The sequence below is a fragment of the Palaemon carinicauda genome, chromosome 27 (assembly GCF_036898095.1).
Source record: "Palaemon carinicauda isolate YSFRI2023 chromosome 27, ASM3689809v2, whole genome shotgun sequence".
NCBI classification, from domain to species: Eukaryota; Metazoa; Arthropoda; class Malacostraca; order Decapoda; family Palaemonidae; genus Palaemon; species Palaemon carinicauda.
The window spans coordinates 58,423,252-58,447,245 of record NC_090751.1 but is presented as its reverse complement, the minus strand read 5'-3'; the positions used below and the strand labels follow the sequence as shown (position 1 = coordinate 58,447,245).

General features: G+C 38.8%; 1 protein-coding gene across 2 annotated transcripts; it reads right to left on the bottom strand.

Annotated features, from left to right (window-relative positions):
• Window positions 1-1,709: 1,709 nt before the first annotated feature.
• LOC137620729 (dynein light chain 1, cytoplasmic) lies at window positions 1,710-22,976 on the bottom strand. Of its 2 annotated transcripts, XM_068351094.1 has the most exons (4): window positions 22,819-22,902; window positions 4,850-4,908; window positions 3,921-4,032; window positions 1,710-3,735 (listed from the first exon to the last, which is right to left on the bottom strand). In XM_068351094.1, the coding sequence occupies exons 2-4, from the start codon at window positions 4,876-4,878 to the stop codon at window positions 3,574-3,576; spliced, it is 303 nt and encodes a 100-aa protein (XP_068207195.1). In that variant the 5' UTR covers window positions 4,879-4,908; window positions 22,819-22,902; the 3' UTR covers window positions 1,710-3,573. The 2 variants fall into 2 exon arrangements, with proteins under 2 accessions (XP_068207195.1, XP_068207196.1); XM_068351095.1 differs by lacking the exon at window positions 4,850-4,908 and having other exon boundaries at window positions 22,819-22,976.
• Between the last annotated feature and the right edge of the window lie 1,018 nt (window positions 22,977-23,994).

The window sequence follows — 23,994 nt, the reverse complement described above, 5'->3', positions numbered from 1 at the left end:
AGCTGAACCAAACATGCCCAATACCTACTTTTCAACGAGGCAACACATTACATACTTAGATTTCAGTTAACTTTCATTAAATTATTTTCATAACGCCAAAATCATATACAATCAGGTTTTAATATTCAACCTAGTTTAAAATCCACAATTACGCCATTTCGTCCAAATCAGATCTTTAGTGATCCCCAATCTCGAGACTATTTTGAAGAAAAATCTTCACAAGTTAGTCGATTTTGTTCCATTTTTGCTTGAATGAGCAAGGGCTCCAACAGCTTATAATTATTCTCAGTTTTGAGTAATCAGCAAAAAATTTGTCTTGGAAAATCCACTCTCCTTAAAAAATTCCAGCTCCAGCTCTCCTCAATTCACTGAAGACCTATGTAGTCCTAAAAATATAAAACCAATAGTAAATATTGAAGGAGCCTCTTTGGTATTTTCCAATACAGCACATATTGCTTAGGTTTTTTTTATATTTACTGAAGATTGGTAAATTTGGATATCACAAATTTCTTTTTTATATGTTCAACAATGGTTTCAAAGGATAACTTGAATGGTTCGACCTTAAAACATACAGCAGCACATTTCAAGAATACATAACTGACATTTAATGTCCAAAACTTTCCCTTTATTTTAATTGATCAACAAGGATAGCACACTTGGAAGAACAGAATGATTCCTATATAGGCATGTCCATTTATTCTTCATTAGTTACAAGAGATGGTATCTATTAGTCTCCAAATATTCTAAGAAAATAATTTTCATACAAGTACTATACTTTATTTAACCTACAAGAAAATTTAACTAAGTGCAACTGTAATATTCTACAACCAATTTCTATGCACAATACAACCGTGGATGGCATTCTATTCCACCATAATAACAAAAACCCAGACAAAAGACAACAGCAATTCTGCATAAGAGCGATGCTAAACTTGAACTTAACATGTAAGAGGGTCACACATTCCATTACAACACACACATCCCCACCAAAAAAAATCCAGACGACAAACGCAATTCTGTATGTGAGGGATGCTAAAACTTCCAAAGTAATCGATGAATGCAAAAGCTTACCCGAAATAGCATACTGTATTTTCTAGTGTATGCTTCCAATTATGTACTTAAACTTTTATGCAAAACTTTGGTTTGGTTCCCTATTAAAACGATTACTCAAGTTTTTCTAGTCTGTTCCAACACCATGAAGTACTTTGGACTGCCGAGGAGAAAAAGTTTTGATAAACCTCTAACTCCATTACCTAAAGAAGATCTCTGGTTTTGAAATTCAAGGGCAAACAATTTCTAGATATTTTTAAATGACATTTTCAAAGTCTTAATTCCATAACCTCTTTTGAGGTATTGTGGCTTTTGTTTTAGGCTTTAATTCTATCTACCCGAAGATACTTTGCCTTGAGCTTTGAGAAAAAAAAAGAAAAAAATTGATCCAGTAGGGGGTGAGGAAAGCTAAAAAGTACTTTAAACCAAACGAGAAAAGACTACATGTATGGCGATATTTACAATGTACACGTGAAGAACCCTAAAAAAAATTGTATTAACTTCAAAATCTACTGAGCAGTCACTCAAGGTGAAAAAAGGAGAACCAAATACTCACCGTAATATCTGGAAACGCACACTAATGATCACAAGGTATTTCCAATACTGATGAAAAACCACATGCAGGAGTTGACAAACCCATTACAGAAGAAAACACTGAAACAAGTAATATCTTTATAATATAACTAAGATTTATTTAAATGCATGGTTTTGGGCATCAATGAACAATAAGAAAATATATAGTAATTTCAAAGAACCTAATGCAAAGATCTTGTCTACAACATTCACCCCAGTTTAGGGTAATCAAGTCTTAACATTTCAATTTTTCCTGTGACTGCATCACTAAACATACTGTACAGTATCTGTATACAAGTCATGCAGCAACAGCAAGTGTACAAATAACTGATACAAAGGTTCTACCGTAACATGTAACAAGAACAAAATATAATTTCAGAAATTAAAATCTTCATTTGACAAACAGTATAAACTACCTTTACAATCAATTCTATTTAGATGGGTATCAAGAACACTTACAAATTCTTGCAAACATAAATAAATTCCTCCTCCATATTGTTTCAAAGAAAAATCAAATGCATTACTATACCTTAACTTGGGAAGCAGCTTCACACACTGAACTCATGAAGAAACTCCCTAAACACAAATCTTGAAAAAAACTAGCTTTATTCTAGAACGAGCTTTCTTAATTCTACATTGGATTAGGATTAAAAAAAAATGAAAAGTACACATAAATAGATTGTATTTACTTTGAACATCACAGAACACAGCAGTTGACATAACAAACATTTATGAACCAAAAACTTATTGGTTCTCATTCATAAAATAAAATATTCTTAGTTATACTGTAATAATGAAAATAAAGGACTTTCATTAATAAAATGGTACTTTTGTTGTTCTGAAAAAAGTTCTGAAAACAATCTTCATTCCATTTTTAAAAATAAAAATTGTTAATTAGCTACTAAATGAGTTTCCACTAGTGAATGCTGCTGTTAAAATTCAGATTTAATGCATGATCCACAACTTGTACGGGTGAGTGGACTGAAACAAGATGCAGGAAAAGATGAAATACAAATTATGGATGCCATCCCTCACTTGTGCACTCAAAATTTAAAGTTTGTCGATTAATCAGGAGTGAGAGAAATTCGCATATAGAGGTTACACTTCAGTAGGGATGACTATAGATTATTCTGCTCCTGGACATGAAAGCTGAAAAATCCCAACAGCAAGATAAACTTTTTCGGACAAGACGATAACCTCAGGTTGCAAGATGAATAGATATGAAACTACTAGCTAGAGACTTCTATCACAAGCATATAGATTTCTGTTAAGTACGTAACTTGTTTCAGTATAGGCAGGATTATGCTTTTAGTTTGCACCCACAATAAGCTGCACCAAACCAAATTTTAAATAAGGTGCATCAACAATGGACTTCAGGGATTAAGGGGGGACTGGGGTAATAAATCCTACCTACTCTAGGGGAAGGGTTAAGAGGATCCTTGATGATTCAGGATGAGAATTGTGCACAATACAATCAAATAAATAATATTTATGTTCGTCACCCGCCACAGCAGCACAGCGGGTGACCACACCAGCTTGGCTGACGCAATGAGAAAGCTTTGCAGCTCATGAAGAGGTACATTAAGATAACTGGAAATGTAATAAAAAAAGATGTGCCATAACCAGTTCAAAAGCAGAGTGCTGCCAGGTATGGTCCAGTGAAAGCAAATAAGTCTATATTCTCAGACATTTGCTAACTTTTGCTTAGCAATCGATTACAACAAAATTACATATTTTATGTGAAACAAAGGTCGACTCTTTTGCTAGTAACCTAGCAGCACTTTACAAGATTAGCAACTCCTTGGAAATGGTGGTCTATATCCCTCCATCCCCATGGAGTAGAGGTATCTATTAGTATTTTTTTTTCGGGGATATTCACCAGCTCCAGAAATGCACATCTAACTTGGAGAATATCCCTGGCATTGAAATGGGGGAGGTGCTTAGATGATTTTAGCCACTCTTAAATAGGAGAATTGCAACTTGTCCCAAATAAAAGTAGATGAAATGCTTGGTCTCGTGTGTCACATAACTGCCGAAGTTGCGTCCTACAATACAATGCCAAGTAGGGTTGTATTTCTTGTCAAATTCTTTCTTAATGTATGCAGCAATATCCTGGCGAAATAAAATATCAGACATATTAGTCACACAAAAAAAAATAAATAAAAAGAATATAAAATTAAATATTCCCCCACTAATGCTGGCTAAAAAAATAATCCATATTCGATATTTACATGGTCACGACTTTGAGCAGTACTAGAAAATTTTCTTCACAACTAGCATAAATTTCACGTTCATACCTTCTCGATATTGAATTTCTCAATAGCCTGCGTGGCACAGTCTACAGCATCCTGCTGCATCTCCTCTGACATGTCAGCATTCTTGACTACAGCCTTGCGGTCGGACGACATCCTGTGAAATTCAATGCAACCAAATTACTTATCGTTATTGTTAGTAGCTATGATGAGAAGTAAAAAGTTATAATTCATTAGTAGCTTAATGACTTTTAAACACCAACCACAGCTGGTCACAAAAAGTGGCTTACTGACTGTCAATTGGTTTAAGGGACTAACAAAAAAATTAACTTATCGCAATGAAAAATATCCTCAAAACTGTACTTAAATAACCTTAAGGTGGCAACATAGTTTACAAAATGAAGTTCATGGGAACAGTCTTACAGCAAAGACAAATTAATCTATTTCATCAATGTCAAACTACCAGATACTATTACCATTACCACCACACAGCTAGAATGCAAATAGCAAAAAGCTAATCCAAACCTGGGGATTCATCAGGGTTAAGGGTCACTCACGAAAAGTAAAACTGTTGCTTTACAAAGGGCTCACTGTCAGTCATATGATGAAAATCCAAACTAAGAGCAGTTGGAGCAAAAAAAATTAAAGCAATTCTTTAGATTCAAATCGATACTCAATAAGATCAAGGAACTGGGACTCTTTTAATTGTAGTGGGCACAAAGAAAACTCCAAACAAAATATCTTGTACTGTATTAGTTACCAACCATGGCAAACCAATCCTATTTAGCTCTTCGGTTCACACAGACCTAAAAAAATCTTAGGTTCAAAAAATAAAAGTAAAAAGAGCAAACATCAGAAACTACTGCAATTGTAGAGAAATAACACTTCAATCACCACGCTACCGGGGTAGTGGTAGTCTGGGAATAAAAATGGGAATTGGAGGGAGGTAACTTGTCATGCAACACCTGCCCTACCTTGCTAGTAGCGACGGGCAGCAGAACATCTACATCTACCCTAATCGCTCTCTACAATGCTGCAAGTGAACCCAATTCAAGTTATTTTGAGATTAACTTTTTCTTTCTAAATGTATACAGTACTATCTTGCAAGAATACCTAATACCAATGCTCAGCTCATACTTAAGCCACTACAGAATTAACTGTAGATATATCTAGACATAGTTGTATTCTGATGTTCCTATAAAGGATTCATTACTGTACATTAATCTATCCTTGTCTTGGGTCCACTTCAGGACAGTTTTTATAGATTTAGCTAAAAAGAAGCCAGAAATATAGGTCTTGTTGCCATGCTAATGTTTACTTAAAAAATTAAATTATGAACAAATAAAAAAAAAAATAAAATCTCTAGACATAAAATGTTTTGCAAATAAAAACTTCAGAAATCTTAATTTGCCCACCCACTTGACAACAGACAACATCAAAACCATTAAATTTTGTATACAATCATTATAAAAAGGCTAAGACATGGAAAACTGTAAAAAAAAAAAAAATAAGATATTGAAAGCAAAATACACTAACATTTATGACATGAAATTTCATGTCTAGAAAGGATGAATGACGAAAAAATATTTGTAAATGAAACAAACCAGACCTTTAAAAAAAAACTTTTGATATCTATGTAGTATAAAGTCTTTTCTCCTTGAAATAAAAGAATGATAATCTCTTATCATTACAAAATACAATATTGGCAAGATTCAAAAACTCACAGCTGATATAGCAATAAGCTAGAAAATCTGAACATAATACACAAAATTCAAGTTTCATAACCTATGTTTTAAGAAAATTCTCAATAAGACTATTAAACTTACAATTATTCTGAACTATTACTTGTAATAAAATACTAAATCAATCAAGTCGTACAGCTCACAGCACAGCCAAACATTAACAACCAGATTTTGTGAAAATTATTAACCCTTTCGAGTGCTAACCCCTCAACAAAAAACTTGTGTGCAAGTCCCACTTCTTTTTTTTTTGAGAAATTTGACTAAACTTGCCTCGTCACAAAAAATACTTGTTATAGGACTTGACAACATTTTCTACTTTACTGAATAAAATTCCTTTCCTTTGATATGTTAAAAATATTTCAAGATTTTCACACTTAAAAATATTTCAATTTTCACACTTAAAAATATTAACTGCTGTATTATTATCTAGAAATAAAATATGACCTGTGCCGCCAAATTGAGTACAAATACTCTGATAGAGAATACGTAATGGGACTCAAAAGGTTGAGTATTAGGAATTATTAAAATTTACTTTTGATTTTTACATTGTAAATGTTAAATTTCAAGTTCTATGATGTATCCCAGGACACCACATAAACCGAGAGACTATTACTAACAAAACACTGACTCTTCCAATCGCCCACCCCACAAATAAACTTAAGCCCAAGGACCTTTCGTGGGATGCAAAACTTGTCCTCGATATATAGTTTCAAACATGTAAAATTTCTATGCATAAACAATAAGAAAAATAAAATTACCCAACATAAAATACACCATACGGGACTGAAGGTAGTGAAAATCACTAGGTGTCTAATACATCACATCAGATTCAAATGGTTGGGCTAGATATTTCCAAATACTGTACACGATTCAAGCTTCCCCTGTCTAGGAAAAGATTTATTGATCTCAACAGATAAAAAAGGGTAGGTTTATTATATTCTTCCCCCCCTCTGTACAGTGTGGGCTGAACAACTATTTCATCATGCCTTCTTCAGAAAGATATTGGATTGAGTATCTGCACTTAATACAGGTATTTATTATCTTGTCTAAACTCCTAATAAATAAAATATCAAGATCAACCAGCAATACATAGTACTTATTGTGTCTTTTATAAAACAAAAATTACTTGAATGAAATATAAAAGTAATAACTCAATTTACCATATAAAACGTTAAGCAATTATATAAAAAATGACTAATGAAAATCGCATCTGAAAGAAATGATAAAGAATGCCTAGTTAATGAACTATAAAATTATATTAAAACCCACCAGTTTCTTTCATGGTGGTATGTACACTACATTCGATACCTACCACCTAAACCCTTTATTAAACCAATAAAAAGCTCATACCAGTGTTCACCCTATTATCATAAAGAAATTAATGAGAGAGAGAGAGAGAGAGAGAGAGAGAGAGAGAGAGAGAGAGAGAGAGAGAGAGAGAGAGAGAGAGAGAGAGAGAGTGCGGAATTGTGGGGATAATGACGAAAAATTAAATCTACAGAGGACTCTCCAGAATTTCCATTTTCGATTTCTGCTTTACTGTCTGGAATGGAAAATATTTCCGCATAGTTCAAGATTGAAAAACTTTTTTGGCACATAAATCTTTTATATTTATAAAATGAAGTCAATGTTTTCATATTTGTTTGTGTGTGATGTATTTTGAACTAAAACTAATTTAATATAGAAATTGCAAGTATGTTTGGTTAATTAGGCAGATGTGTCGATGGTTTTCGGTAATACAGTATTTAAGGGACTTTTCCTTACCAGGCGGAATTCTTAAGCAGATCCAGTGGCAACACCTCTGTACACAGATCTTTTGTTTTTAAGTGTTAAAGAAAGGTACAGGGAGGGGTTACATTCCTCATAGTAAGAACATTGCTCTCTAATAAGTTTAGGCAAGGGTCCGTGAGGGTATTACACATCGCCTTTATTCCCATACAATTCTTCCACTTCAAGAGACCATATTCATCATTGAAGGAGAGATGTTATTCCCCCTTTCTTAGATGCCACCAACGCATGTTCACACTACAGTATTTTGATATGATGTGAATGTTTAAATATCACAAATGTATATGTTCAAAATAATCTACTTTCTTTAACTATATAAATGAGCGACCTTTAATAGAAGTACACGTTCAGCAAAGCTGGAACCCTGATGTTAAAATTTTTAAGGAGGTGTCTATAGTTACTAGGGGTAGCCGATTCACCGAGTAACAAATTTACTTTCACCTAGGGCTTGTGGGGTTGGCGAGGCAGGGTAGTATAACTTTAAGGACTCTGGTTTGCAGATAGCAAAAATATAAATTACTTTTAAAATTCTTACGTGGTCCTTCACGGATACAACCCCTTGTCCTTTAATAGGAGAAATCCTTAAGTGGGGGGGATGACCATGTAACCAAACTGGCTAATTTAAAATTCAAAGATATCATGCACCCATCCTAATGCACAGCAGGAGCATTTATTCTAACTCCCCTCCTAGACCTAAAATTCAGGTGATAGGGCTGGGTTTAGGTCATTAGACAAAGGATATGCTGTCTTAAGTTTAAAGTGCAGCTAAAATAGAGAGATGAGTTTACTTTATTATCCATCCTTCCCCTTATCAGAATGGGGGTAAAGCACTTCAAAATCTAAAATAGAATGGTGATAGCTTACATGGATCAATGGCCCAATCCAGCAACACAACTGCTCAACCAGCTGCACTCCAATGAAGGAAGAAGAGGAATAAGGCTAGACATTTTTTATCTCATCCTAAACTGATGTCGCAACGGCCATCTTAAGAGATACTTCTTGTCATATAAGGGAACAAAGTACAGTACACTACAGCACATGCTCAGCTGCTACCTCAGGACCATAAGAAAGTACAGTGACTAGTGGGTGCATTCCCATAAATAGTGGGCTGTGAAGGTTGTCTAGCTTTTCCATACTATGACCTTCAGGACTTGGCCCACTGACATGTTCTTGGTAAAGGCTAACAGGACACCTACTTATCTAACCTCGTGAGCAGGAGCCTGAAATGAATTGGTCCCTTAAATGGGCATCCCTAGCTTCTTCTGACATGTTAAAAAAAGTGGTAGCCAGGCGAGTGACACTTCAAAGAAAACCTCGTACCTCAGCCACGAATATAAATCTTCATCAATCTAACTTTTTTCAAGATTAAGCAGATATTTTCTTGACTGATGGACTGGGTGCTGGTCATACAGCCTGCATCTCTCGGGTATGGACAGCAAATAACCATATTTCCTGATAGCTGTTCTTGTGGTGTTTACTGTCTAATGTGAATGGAGTTTGTAGCACAAACTTGTTTTGGGGGAAAGGTCAATTACCGGTCTCCAGCGTCCGCTAGACTTTTCCACAAGGAATAGTCAACTGCAGAAACCTGGAGACCTATTCAAGACCATTTGCAGTGTACCCTTTTCCATTACTTGCACTCCGACTGGAAGAATCATATTTTCTATGGGTTCGGATGGTATGATAACATTGTCATCAGAGTCAGAGAGGGGAAGACTAGAGGCAGTGTCAACGTCAAGAGGTCCTCCAATGTCCTGTGGAACAGCCACCTTGCCCACTGGCTAATGAGGGCCAAGTATTTAAGAAGGTTGATTTGGGGATGGTATGGAGCCGGAGTGGTCCTCTGACGACTCTCCCTGGTTGAAGAGTTTTTTGCCGGCCCGGAGGCCACCTTTTTTCTGGTACTAACCTCGAAAGACAAAGCAAACGTTCACCTTTGGTGGTTCGGCACGTTTAAATCAGGAAGACCTACGGTGTTTGGACTGATTGACATGTGATGATGACTATCTGGGCTAATAAATTCTACAAGAGCTTAACCTGGATGTTTTAGTTGAAATCTCTCTCCCTAATGGATTCCTTATCCAGAATTTCATGTAAAGAACTTCGTTAAAATAAATTCTAGGGTCCCTCTCAGGGACCTTATCCGAAAAAGAGCGCCCCTAAGAGGTTTCCAATAAAACTGGCTCCTTGTATGCCTGGATGATCATGCCCTAACCAGTGACGACAGGCAACAGCATACTACCCATTTGTGCTAGCGCAAAAATCATAAGGAGTGCTATCTGGAGAGTGAGCGTGCAAGGTTAGACTTTCCTTTAATCGAAGGACCTACGTCTATAGCCGAGAGCGCTTGGGTGCCAGCAGTAGAGCACAGTTTCATCGGAGACTTTAATCAAGGGGGAAGTGTGCATATCCTTACTACTCAAGTGCAGTAAAGCATTAAGGCTTTCTAGAAGTACTGTAAATGGCACATGTGCACTTCCATATGAAGTCCCATGGACTGGTGGAACTTGATTGAAGGGTGTGTGTAGAGCACCGACTGGAAAATTTCCTCCAACAAGAGAGCATATCCGAGAGCATCAGAGTGCTCCTAACTAAAGGGTGTGCATGAATAGGCAAGCGTTACATTAAAGAGTGCAAACCAATAGGAAAAGACATGTACAAACAGGGCGACATGTGTCGGCAGGAAAACTTTCAAGTCCAGAAGAATTTGTGCTAAATAGGGAGAGTACGTGAACAGTAGAGCACTCAGGTGTTGTACAAAGACCCAAAGAGTACACGAGCAAGCAACTGACTGCTTAATATTAGAAGCAAGTATATCAACTGAAGAACAAGAACACAAATATGCGATTGCTCACAAGTGCCCAGTGTCTATTAGTTCTTAAATTTCTCTGCGGAGAGACTATAAAGTCTTATGAGGACCTAATACTACACCACTTGACAGCTGGAGAGTGTGGATGCCTGGCAAACTGAACGACATCCTTGACAAGCCTACCAGAAGTCTACCAACTGTGCTGACGGGAAACACTCTTATTAGTCTTTACAAGACTAAAAGAACTTTGTGAAGCCATCACCAATGACAATGTTGTATGTAATGAAATGTAGGCTGTAAGCTTTTCCCTCTCTTACCTGAAGAAGGTAACTTTGAAAGAGCGGATTGCCGATCAACTGGTCTTCCAGGGGAATCTAGCAGGACAGCAAGGGGGTCTTTTGATGGCGAGGTGGAAGACTCCAAGTGAAAATTTTGCCTTTGACGGTGCAGTCTTACAATTGTTTTTCCTTTGACAAAATACCGTCGTCTTTGTCTGCATAGTCACCTGAAATCAATATTGGGAACAACTCAAGAAGGAATACCAGCTTTTCAAAGGGAAGCAGGTAAAGCCGACTCGCTCTTGGTTTGCCCCAACGTTATATCAATATTTAGGTCCTTTTTAACCTTCCCTCTGAAGAGGATTGCAAGCCAGAGTACCAGGGGAAGAACATAGATCCAGCAAATTTTTCAAGGATTTGAGGTCACCCTAAAGAAGAACAATCTATGTTGGCCTTCTTTCTGAGAAAATGGCCACTCCTTACATACATCACAGATGAAGATAAGGCAGTCATGACCACTGCAAGAGCACTAAGAATGGGGATCCACGGCCAACTTATGGAGGTTAGGTACAGCTGGTCTGAAACTCCAGGGCAAAACCGACCGCATGCCTACTCGTGGTTTCTCCTCAATGCATACACACAATTAAAAGTCTGAAAGTATGAAAAGAAAACTAAACAAGCCAAGTTTGGAACACCAAGTGTGTGTCTGTAAGATTCAGTGGCTGAAGTCAGATTAGCTATTCTGCAAGCCGTCAGGGAGGCCGAGGCTCACCCACTACTCGCCAGCAACTACAGACATCTTGTTAAAAATTTTATCAGCAGAGTTCAAGCTTCACTGATATACTCCCATTAAAAAATGAGGGTTTGTACCCATGAAGGAACAAATTTGGGAAAGGGATTTTCCTCCTCGATAACTTTCACACACCTTTCCGATACAGGTACAGTTATTGAGACTTCACTTGCAGGCCTCCTATTTAGTATTCATCTTCAATGGCATGCAGCTCAGTAAAAACACTATATTCCAATTCTAGTGCTAATGCAATATGGTGAGAAATATAAAGCTGGTCATCCTTCAAAAGACCTGTTACTCCAACCCCCTCTCTCAGGGGCTATTACTTAAATGTTCATAGTACTGCACTCAATATATGGAAAGTACATACAAGAAAAAAAAAATACATAGTGCCAATTACATTAACCAAAGGTGTTACATCAGTAGATCCTTATTAATAAGAAGTAAATCTTATTGGCTTTGACTAGACAGGTACATTGCGTTAAAACTACAATACGAAAGAATTACCCTAAATAGCTAATTCTCCTTAAATTCTTAATTCATAACTGATTCTTCAACTCTCCAATGTGCAGGTAAATCATAAACAATATAACTATATAACAATGAATATCTACCGTTCACCCCCCCTCCCCCCAAAAAAAAAACATGATGCGGTCTCCTTATTCCTTGGAAGGAGAGGAAAACTTTGCTCCTTTTTCAGATTCACTATTGTACAGTATGTAACTTGCCACGTATAGTGTACCACCCCAAAAAATCTGTTTATTAACGATTGTCTCAAAGTGCCACGCCACCATTACAATCAGTCTGAATGACCCCTTATTATTATCAATTGCTAAGCTACAACCCTAGTTGGAAAAGCACAATGCTATAAGTCCAGTGGCTCCAACAGGGAAAATAGTCCAGTGAGGAAATGAAACAAGGAAAAATAAAATTTTTCAGAAGAGTAGCATTAAAATAAATATCTCCTTTATAAACTTAACAAAACAAGAGGAAGAGAAATAAGATAAAATAGTGTGCCCGAGTGTACGTTCAAGCAAGAGAACTCTAACCAAAGGCAGTGGAAGACCATGGTACAAAGGCTATGGCACTACCCAAGACTAGAGAACAATGGTTTGATTTTGGAGTGTCCTTCTCCTAGAAGAGCAGCTTACCATAGCTAAAGAGTCCCTTCTACCCTTACCAAGACGAAAGTGGCCACAAAACAATTATTTGGTAATCTTAGTGTTGTCAGGTGTATGAGTACAGAAAGAATATGCCAGACTATTCGGAGTGTGTGTGTAGGCAAAAAGGAAAATGAACTGTAACCAGAGAGGAGGATCCAATGTAGTACTGTCTGGCCAGTCAAAAGACCCCATAACTCTTTAGCGGTAGTATCTCAACGGGTGGCTGGTGCCCAGGCCAACCTACTACCAAGTACCCTCTTCTGTTTTCAAGAGTTTCTTTTGGCCAAACGCCTATCTTCTTAATTTGTTCCTGTTGAAGATGGGTTTCTTATCCTTGATGAAAGGTATCTGAAAATAGCTGGAAGTCTGGATGGAGAAACTTTAGGTATGTGGTAGCTAACAAGTTCTTCTGGATCCACCAGGAGAGGTCTGACTTTATATCACAAGGGATCTTCAAGGCTGTCGATGGCAAGTTTAATGTCCGAGACTACAGACTTTTCAAGACCCACTATATCAAGCAGAGATGCAACCTGACGAAAGGTACCAACTTCTTTAATGAGCAGAGTTGTCAGAGAAAGTTCACCCAAAGATGGGCTTGAAGGGATTCTCGAGGAAGGTGCTCCAATCTCTGTTGACAGAAATACTCTGGCTTAGACAGAATCTACTGCATGGCCATGCCCAAATACCGTAGAAGAGACAGAGGGTCAAGACTAGGCCGTATTCCAAGGTAGTAGCAAAACTCCAAAAGTAGTTCTCTGTGGTGAAGACCTCGATTCCACCAGTAACAGCCAGTCGTCCAGATAACAGAGGAGTCTTCTGTAGATGGTAAACTAGAGTTTACAGTCAGGTCAAGACCTGTGGGGCTGTTGACAGGCCGAAGCACAGCACCTTGAATTTATGCCTTCTTCGGAACAAAAAACAGAGACGACCTTGATTTTGGGTGGACTGGGATTTGATAGCAGAGTATGCGTCTTGTAGGTCTATGGCCAACAGATAGTCATTCTTTCAAATTGGCTGGATTACTGTACCGGGCGTTTCCATTTTGAACAGAGTTCGAAGGACAAACTGGTTAAAGTGGGAAAGGTTCTCAATCTCCAGTCAGTTTCTCCACCAGGAAGAAGTTGCTGAAGATACCTGGAGACCAGACCAAACGTTCTTCGACTGCATTCTTCTCCAGCAATTGGGTCACTTCCTTCTATAAGAGAAGATATTACTGGGATCCCATTGAATACAATCTTGGAATTGTCAGATTCAGTGTCAAAAAGAGGACCACAGCTCGTTAATAGGCCAAGATACCCTGAACGGAGGACTTCCACTGTCGAGGGACCTTGTACAATGATGTTGCAGCCTTCACCCCTAGAAGTGGTAACTCGGGGGGACTGACACCTCAATATCCTTAGCTCTTAAGGGCCGAGGGATGACTTCTCTGTCAAAACGAAGACTAGGGTTCTGCTTGTCTTTTGTAATGATGAATGTAGTCTAGTTCTGGAAGAAAACTACAAACTACATTGAGGTGTCTGTTCAAGTGGTGATGGCCGATGCATAGCCGAGAACCTTGTTGCAGGAGCTCTTCAGAAAAGAGAAGCCTGGCTAAATCTTAATTTTTCCAATGCAGCAGCTACTTCTGCAGGAGGTCAATTACTGTACACAAGAAGCATAAACATCTCTCAGTGTATCATGTGTCAAAACTTGAGATGACAGCCATCTCCTTTTACGGACCGTTTCCCCAAATTAATGCAGTGTGATGGAGGACAAATTCCAAGGATTTTGCTCCAGAATGTACAAGTTCCTCATACTGTTCGAGTGTGTCCAGATCTAAAAGGTTTTCCGAGACAGCAAAGTAAGATACTGTACTACCAATGGTCTAGCCAGGAGCAGGCTTTAGACTGACAGGGACGCCACTTACAAAATATACTACTCGTGGGTAGTACAGATTGCGACAAATAGTTGTTGTCACTACACGTACTCTGTGTAAGATTCGCAACATCTGGGTTGATAGGTACAGAGCTAGGTGGTGTTCCTGTATGCAATGCAGGGGGGGGGGGGGGCGCTTATGGGCTGGCTGGTCACAATAGGATGTCGGATGGGCTACTATATAGGAAATGAGGGATATGGTTTTGCATTCTTCTACTGAGGAATCTGTCAAACCTGTAAAAAACTGGGATTCATTGGCATCTGACAGTTTTGACATGTAGAGGACCATGGAATGGTTGTCTATCTTCCGTCATGACAGCAAAGGCCTATAAGCTGGGGAATTATCATTATGGTGATTATCACTTATGTTTTAGGAGTACGCGAAATGGCTAAAGAGAATTCAGTTTGAGAATGCGTACTTGCACCAACACTGGAAAGTGTAGTCAGTTCCTGTATACAGTATTTAATGGTGAATGCTTTCATTTCCTTGTGGGAAATCATATTGAGAGAGCAACCACTTGCTATAAAATTTACCTTCAAGATCAAGGCAGGTTCTCAAGCATACCTGATTAGCACTCCTCACTGAAGAGAAAACACACTAAGCACGAAAAGGTCAGTAATAGATGCCCAAGTATCGCAACAACCAAGACTGAAGTGATAAAGACGCTACCTCCAATGCACCAAGCACAGGTGGGAACATATTGCAACCATCCTATATTATCATACCCACTATACAGTATTTCTTCCATTTGGTCGTAACAGAACTACTACGGAGCTTAGAAATAAATCAACAATATATATTTGCATGTATTTTTCTGGGAAAATGTTACTCGTTTCCCAGATTTAGTTATCTTTCAAAATTATCATAATACAAAGACTGTAAATGTGTAAATAAGCAGACAAAATAAAACAAGAGGAACATTCGGGCTGCAAACTTTTTTACGAATGCGTATGTTATGAGAAAATGGATAATCTATTTCCCTGAGAATCAAAGAAAATGGGGGAATTACTATACTGTATATGGAAGAGTACTAAAATACTTTCCCTTGAAATTTTAAGAAAAATAAATGAATAAGTACCCAAGTCAGAAAAGGGTTGCGTATGTGACCAGATGCACTTGTGTAAATACATAAAGATGACTTTTTAGCTATAAAACAAGACAATACAATCAAATAACACATTTGAAACATGCCACAGATGTTCTCCAATCCAAAAATATTATACAGTACTGTACAGTAATATGAAATTCCAAGATTCTACGCCAGAGGTTCTGAATTGCAATCCTGAAGGGTCCAAGCATATTGTATGTCGAGGGAAAAATAACCTGTTTGGAGGTGCAAAAAAACAAAAACAAAAAAAAATAAATAAAAAAAGACCAAATTGGTTCCAACTAATCACTACTTTATTTCAAAAGTAAATACTGTATTACGCCAAGGAAAATAGTTCTGCAAGAATCTCTTCCTTTAACAAAACTAAGATGATGAGACTGACGAGAATAACCCAAGATTCCTACATCCAAATAATGAGGCAAGAAACTAGTGTACTGGGGAGGGGTAGATGCTGCGTCTATTCTCAAGTTTGTTTCTCTGGTGAAATATGGTTTTTCAGGTACAAAAATATGCCTGGAATCGCAAATGATTCGTATGTGAAAAGTTATGCATAAAAATGATGAGGCAATTAGTGTTGAGACTCCAAAGAATGAGAAAAAATCATACGTGGGCAGCTAGTGTTAATATTTATTGGACTCTGTACTAAAACAGGTAGGGTGGGAGGAACCTTAGCGTGGACAAAACCCCCATTAAATAAGGACAAGGTCCTTGTGGTTAGGTTTATAAGCCCTGTTTATTCCTAGTTCTAGGCTTTCATCCATTGGAAAGGTCAAGGGCCCACCGTAGACGGCCGGCCGACCAAGGGCCACCGTAGACGGCCGGCCGACCAAGGGCCACCGTAGACGGCCGGCCGACCAAGGGCCACCGTAGACGGCCGGCCGACCAAGGGCCACCGTAGACGGCCGGCCGACCAAGGGCCACCGTAGACGGCCGGCCGACCAAGGCCCACCGTAGACGGCCGGCCGACCAAGGCCCACCGTAGACGGCCGGCCGACCAAGGCCCACCGTAGACGGCCGGCCGACCAAGGCCCACCGTAGACGGCCGGCCGACCAAGGCCCACCGTAGACGGCCGGCCGACCAAGGCGCACCGTAGACGGCCGGCCTACCAAGGCGCACCATGGGAAGACTTTTCTCCTTTTCTATGCATCTGGGAGGAACCGGCCACTGATATCTAAAGGTTCCCAAATTCTATATACAGTACTGTATATAAGTAGCCTACCCTAATGTTAGATAGTGAATAAGTTGTCATTACAGAACAACGTAACAGCCATGGCCGAAGATACCTGGTAGATCAGTACAGTAGTAGAGAATGTGTTCATGTGGCCTACTTTCCATGATTGCATACTTTCAAAATTGACCAACTAAAATAGTTTACCTGACCACAATTTCTAGGAGACCTAAGGTCGTTACAATTCACCTGGCTTTCTCGTACAGTGAATGCAACCATGGTAGGACATTCCAATGCAAACTTAGCTAGCAGTACTTCAAGTTCATGGGCGCAAGTGAACTATATTCTAAAGAAAATTAGAACTTCACGATCTTCATAAATTCACTCTCATTCATGAAGAGCTTTTTAAATAAATTTACCAAAGGCCTATTTAGCATTATTTTTTCCCAGATTTTGTAAAAAGCGTAACACCAGCCAGTTTACACTTATAAAAGATGGCAGAAATTAACATGCTGGAAGCTATAATGAATTGTCTGTGCCTAGCATAGATTCTTTGAAAAATCTACATTAGAATGTCAAATTATGTTGGTGATCTGGTGCTCTGCCCCTCACGGGCCCAAATAGTGCGTACTGTACATGTTAAAACCTCACCTCTAACCTCCAACACCACCATCATTGACTGGTAAAACTTAACCTCCAACACCACCATCATTGACTGGTAAAACTAATGCAAAGACATCTGATGTGAAATTTTGAAGATACCAAGATGATTGGGTGTTTGGAATCCTTGACCAGGAAACAAGATTTTTCTTCTATGAATGGTTGAAGACCATACCATACTACAAAAACTCTTTTGTTAATTGACAACGCTCAACAAACCACAATCACGTCCGATTGCTGGAAGGCAGACACCAGGGTGAAAGACCACAATCGAACAGACACACGAATGCTAAAAAATTATTAGTGTGTTCTCAAAAGGAGTGTTCAACCCAGAGTTGGTGCTCTTTAACCAAAAGGGTACTACGTGTATATTCTACTGATGCGCTATGAGTTGTCAAAGGATAATGTCAATAATAGAGCTTGATTTTCAAATTTTGAGACTTTCTCTTAGTTCTTGGGATTGCTCAGCAATGTTGTTAGATCTCTCTACCAACCAACTAGCGGTTGGAGGAAAGGGTGGCCAGGTAATGTATTGTTTTACATTCAATAAAGGAGAAAAGACAAGAAAAGAGGGAGTGGAGCCATCAATGCTTTTTGGGTATTACAGTATTATAGTAAAACACAAGGCAAGCTTTATTAATAAAAAATGGGGTGTATATATATATATACATATATATATATATATATATATATATATAAAATTAATATTACACACGAGACTCCTGTTTTTATTAAAAAATGTCCTTTATTTCTCTCGTAAATAAAGTTAATAAGCTATACCCTAATGCATCCTAGGGTAATTGGGGGACAAAGTGGAAACCAGGCGTTTTGGATGGGGGAAAATATACTAGCGAATCGATAATGGTAAAAATAACCTTTTCTTCTCTATACATTTTTCTATTGGACGTATAATAAAACAACGAATAATAGCACAAAATATGGGGATCATCTTCCCCTGGAATACTCATTTCACTTTTTTTTTACATTTTGCGAGTCAGATGTTTCTATTCCTGTTTCCTCCTACCAATTGCACGGTTACAAGTTTATACTTCCAGCGCACAACTTCTTGTTGCAACATCAAGACTTTATAGTTTCTACGCACACATCAGTTTTCAGTTCTCTGTAGTAGTGTTATGAGTCTAATGAGCCTTATGGAGCTCAAAGTAACAAAGTGTAATGGCTACTCTTTCGATGCAAAATCCAAGTTTCTTGGTACTCCCAGTGTAGTGAAAAAAATTTTAAAAGCTCACTATGCTATCCCTCATAGGTTAAAATATCCCAAGAATGATACTGACATAAAAAAAAAAAAAAACCACTTTGGTGTCAATCATAAAATAAGGATTTGTTTGCGATTTACTTATATTTTGTGAACTGGGAAGGAGGGCCGGCTAGGGGTTGTGACCTGGTAACTACTAGGTTAGGTTAGGTGCGTTTGTTAGGTTCCGTATCCTTTTACAAATCTCAAGTGTTAATCACATTTTGTCCTGATTTTAGCACACTTAAAATCCCAGGTTCACACTTGTGTCCTACAGGACTAATAGCTTATTTGCAGTGGACATATGAAAAATAAAGGTAAAATTAGTTGAAAGCACAATTTACTGAAGTAAAAGTTTATTTTCCCTTAGAAATGTTGGGGGTGTCTGTAGTTTTTCGGGACAGGGCGATATCTTTCTTATTACTAGCCAAATTGTTTTTCATTATGGGGAAGATGTTCTTTACAATGATCCAACATACCATAATATGATGTTATTTTATCATTTTGAATAATATCATAATTTACCTTTACCATGGCAATATTTTCAAAGTTCAGCACGGTCCGAACGCAAGTCACGGGTAGCTCCTGCTTAGTTTCCAACTTTCCTGATAGATAGAGCCCGTGTCATCCCAGTCTAAGAAAAGTTCGTTTTTACAATTTAATACTGTCCCGTCAATCTACATAGCCTATTTATCTTACTGTTAAGTTTGTAGTTTTTAGGGACAGGTCATTTATAGTGATATTTGATGCTGCTATGATAATTATCATGAATTGTTAGGTTAGGGAAAGGTCGTTACAATGCGTCGTTCGCTGAAGCCACAGCCAATTTACTCTATCGTAAAATTTCCTGCCTGACTATAATAACACCCGTTTGGCGGCGCTCGGTTCGCCTATCAGCTGGTGGCGCAAGCTTGAACAGTTATTGATGTTCGAACTTATGTTTTCGCTAATTCCAACAATCTTAATTTTTAACCTCTTGTTAAGATTGTTATTTCGTTGGGACACGTCTTGAAATTATGCCGAATACTAATATGTTTTATATACAACCAAAGGTTAGGCTAGCCAACATCTAGTTAAGATATTTCGGTAGATAAAGCCAGTGTCAAACAAAGCAACCGAACTAAAACTTTCGTTGGCTGCGTGATTTCAAATTTTTAATCCCCCCCCACATGACCCGAGATTGACCTGGAGTCGACCCTTTCCAACTCTAACTGCCGTAATGGATAGACGTGTTGCGTATAGTTACTCTTTCAGCGATATTGTTGAGTTTATCATTCATATTGATCAAATTGATTCGATTAAGACTAAGTTATATACACCTACGTGATTTTACTCGAGTTATCCCTGGATTCTTTCATTATTTATTTCGAGAAGGCTTTTTAGAGGAATTTAAGGGTCCATGTGAGAAGTGTACAATTGGTGATGTTGCGATATCGAATATTAAGGTAAGTCTGAGTAACTTTTTTTTATTATGACAATGTGGTTAAGATATAATTTTGAGTTTTTTGTGTAGGAGAGAGACTTACGAAGGGGGTCAGGGGGCTTCCCCCGGGTAGGGGTAGTGACCTGGGAACTACTAGGTTCAGTTAGGTTGGGTTTGTATGTTAGCGATAGTGGTTGGGGGGGGGGGGGGTCGCAGGGGGGGCGTTAGCCCCCCCCCGGTTAGTTCCCGAGGAAGGTAAGGACACGGCTTGTAGGTCAGGTTAGGAGGGGAATTTTGGGTTATTGTCCATTTTCTCGCACGTTTCCGACATCCATGACCAGAGTGGTCCTATTATATAGATTGTTGGGACAAGCATTTACAAAACTAATGAATTTAATATTTCATTCCGTGATCATTCCCGCGAAAAAGAGCAGATTTCTGACTTTTTTTTCCGCACGTTTCCGACATCCATGACCAGAGTGGTCCTAGTATGTAGATTGTTGGGACAAGCAGTTACAAAACTAGTGAAATTAATATTTCATTCCGTGATCATTCCCGTGAAAAAGAGCCGATTTCGTACTTTTTTTTACTCTATTTTCGTCTGGTTAAAAGCTTGTCTCCATAAACTACAAAGGCTCCGAAATGTCCCGTGTTTTTCTATATATTTAACGATTATTGCTTTTTATCCAAGATTTGTTAGTGGTAGTACCATTCTGTCCAGGTACAAAGGTAAAAATCTTTTTTTACTACATAATTAGAATGGCCTCACAGGATGATAATTCTGCATCATCTACTCGTGACTGACATGTCGACGACACTGATTGTGACATACAGTATTGAAAGGTGAAGGCAACTACAACATACAAATGCACCCTGTACAATATAAAGTCACTTGTGTATCCGTCAGAAGGTAGGTCGCCAGCCTCTCACAGACCTAGGTAGATCGCCAGCCAAGGCTCAGGCCTACAATCGAGTTAGCCTATCAAGGCTCTGGCCTACAATCGAGTTAGCCTATCAAGGCTCAGGCCTACAATCGAGTTAGCCTAGCAAGGCTCAGGCCTACAATCGAGTTAGCCTAGCAAGGCTCAGGCCTACAATCGAGTTAGCCTAGCAAGGCTCAGGCCTACAATCGAGTTAGCCTAGCAAGGCTCAGGCCTACAATCGAGTTAGCCTAGCAAGGCTCAGGCCTACAATCGAGTTAGCCTAGCAAGGCTCAGGCCTACAATCGAGTTAGCCTAGCAAGGCTCAGGCCTACAATCGAGTTAGCCTAGCAAGGCTCAGGCCTACAATCGAGTTAGCCTAGCAAGGCTCAGGCCTACAATCGAGTTAGCCTAGCAAGGCTCAGGCCTACAATCGAGTTAGCCTAGCAAGGCTCAGGCCTACAATAGTTAGCCTAGCAAGGCTCAGGCCTACAATAGAGTTAGCCTAGCAAGGCTCAGGCCTACAATAGAGTTAGCCTAGCAAGGCTCAGGCCTACAATTGTACTAGCCTAATAAGACTCAGGCCTACAATCTAATTAGCCTATCAAGGCTCAGGCCTACAATCGAGTTAGCCTATCAGGGTCTAGGCCTACAATTGAATTAGCCTACCAAAAACTGGGCCTACAATTGAATTAGCCTATCAAGGTCTGGGCCTACAATTGAATAAGCCTATCAAGGTCTGGGCCTACAATTAAAAAAGCCTATCAAGATCTGGGCCTACAATTGAGTTGGTCTATCAAGGTGTGGGTCTACAATCGAGTTTGCCTATCAAGGTCTGGCCCAACAATTGAATTGCCTATCAAGCTATGGGCCTACAATTTAGTTAGCCTATGAAGGTCTGGGTCTACAATTTACTTAGCCTATCAAGGTCTGGGCCTACAATTTAGTTAGCCCATCAAGGTCTAGGCCTACAATTAAGTTAGGCTATCAAGGTCTAGGCCTACAATTTAGTTAGCCTATCAAGGTCTAGGTCTACAATTAAGTAGTCTATCAATGTGTAGGGCTACATTTGAGTCAACCTATCAAGGTTTCAAGGGTTGCCGGAATGGCTACAATAAATAGCCTATAAAAGCACACAATACATGGTCAGCCTATCAATGCCTGCAATAGACAACTGGTCTAAGAAACCTCAAATTTGACGGTCAACTCTTCAGAGCAATTTCACACATGTTATAGAAGTTCTAAAATCTTAATTGAAATCAGAAGCTTGTCAGAAGCTCAATGCACATAAAATAAGGTGCAGTATAAAACAAAGATTATTCAATGCATCCGTTAAAAGTTCCATATAGCCCAACATTACTAGGACAGCTCGTCTACCTGTAGCCTAGACTAGTACCAAGTCTACAGTCACCTTTGGTTCAAAACCAAAAAATCTAATACTCAGCTTACAAATAAACATTTCTTTGTTCTTTTCCATTAAAAATTACACATTAGATATCCCAGTTACGATCTTTACTAGCGATGATTTTCGTTTCGTTTGTCTGGGGGTATAGCCTCGCTTGCTTCCATAGACCGGGCGATTTTCCATGACCGGAATGTGAGGGTTGGGCTCTTGATATTCAGAAATTGGTCCTCGAAGACTATAATTTAATCTTCATGATTGCTATCCGATAAAACTATCAGCCTTAATCTTAATCAATAAAATCTAGCAATCTACCAAGAGGTCAGACAGATAACCTCTCCAGGACAAGCGGCATTTTACTTGCATCCTCCCTCCCTTGTCCCACGAGTGGCCGAAATGCAGACGACGCGTTAAGTTTTCTATATTAACACAAAATTTAAACTTAAAACACTACACAAAGTGAAATGGTACATTCTCCTTTCGTTAAGGGAACCATAAGTGATCAATAGACCTCATATTACCTGGCGAGAGTGTGATGAAGAGGTAGCAGAAAGCGACGGAGACGGAGGAGCGGCTGTAACTACCAATTACACCAGTGTCTACCTCACTGCTGCCTTGGGCCCTCCCAGCACCCTCATTGGTTCAGCCCCCGTGTCTTCTGGCCGCGTCTTCTGGCAGACCATAATTCCATGCTACGCGTGGCGGACGATTTAAACGTTAGATCCCGACAGTAAGCAAACCACTGGAACATGGAGTTTTTTTCCCTTTGAGTGCTGCGTCCGTGTAGGGAGTTGCTGTTTTTAATAGACGAGGGTGAATATGTCAAAATAGTACAAAAGAAACTCCCATAACGGTATATTTCTTGAACACTTAAAGAACGAACATCGGCAGCTCAAATCGATTTTTTACTAGAACTATTCCACCTGAGGTCTAGTGAAGAGGGAGGTAAAAGCCTAAAACACCAGTAAACTCAATTAATGAGACATATATATGAAAACGATGGGTTTACATGTCAATATCTTAGAGCAAAATCACCTTAAATTTCAAAACAACGCAAGTGTGGTTGTAGGTGCACGTTCTATGCAGGTAGTCTGAAATAGTAAGTCTCCTTGTGTTATACATGGGATATTTAAACAGAGAGAGAGAGAGAGAGAGAGAGAGAGAGAGAGAGAGAGAGAGAGAGAGAGTACGAAAATTAAAATACTCTTAAATTAAAGGGATAGTTTTTTCTTTATTCTAGCACACGAGGCCTTTAAAAGTCTTGTCATAAATTTCCCTATTACATTCACGAAATTTTTCTTTCTTCCTGCTGGTAAGCAGACATATTGCTGCGTTAACACTAGTTAGACTGCTGAAAACCATCCGGCGAAACATCTCTTCTTACATTGCGATATATAAAATTGCGTAACAGTGTTTTTGAGTTACTGTCTTAACCTACAATCATCGCTGATTCTCCACAATTTCTATGAATAATGAAAAAAAAATGAAATATTTCTCCAAACTGAAAGAGAATGGGACAGACAAATATAAATATTTTAGTTGTCCAACAAATAATACCTGGATTTTTACGACACTGGCCTATCCAGGACTACTGTAGACCGCTACCCTATGCAAAACTAAGGTAGATCGCTAACCTATCCAATAATATTATAAGATAAACCGCTACTCTATCGAAGACTAAGGTAGATCGCTAGCCT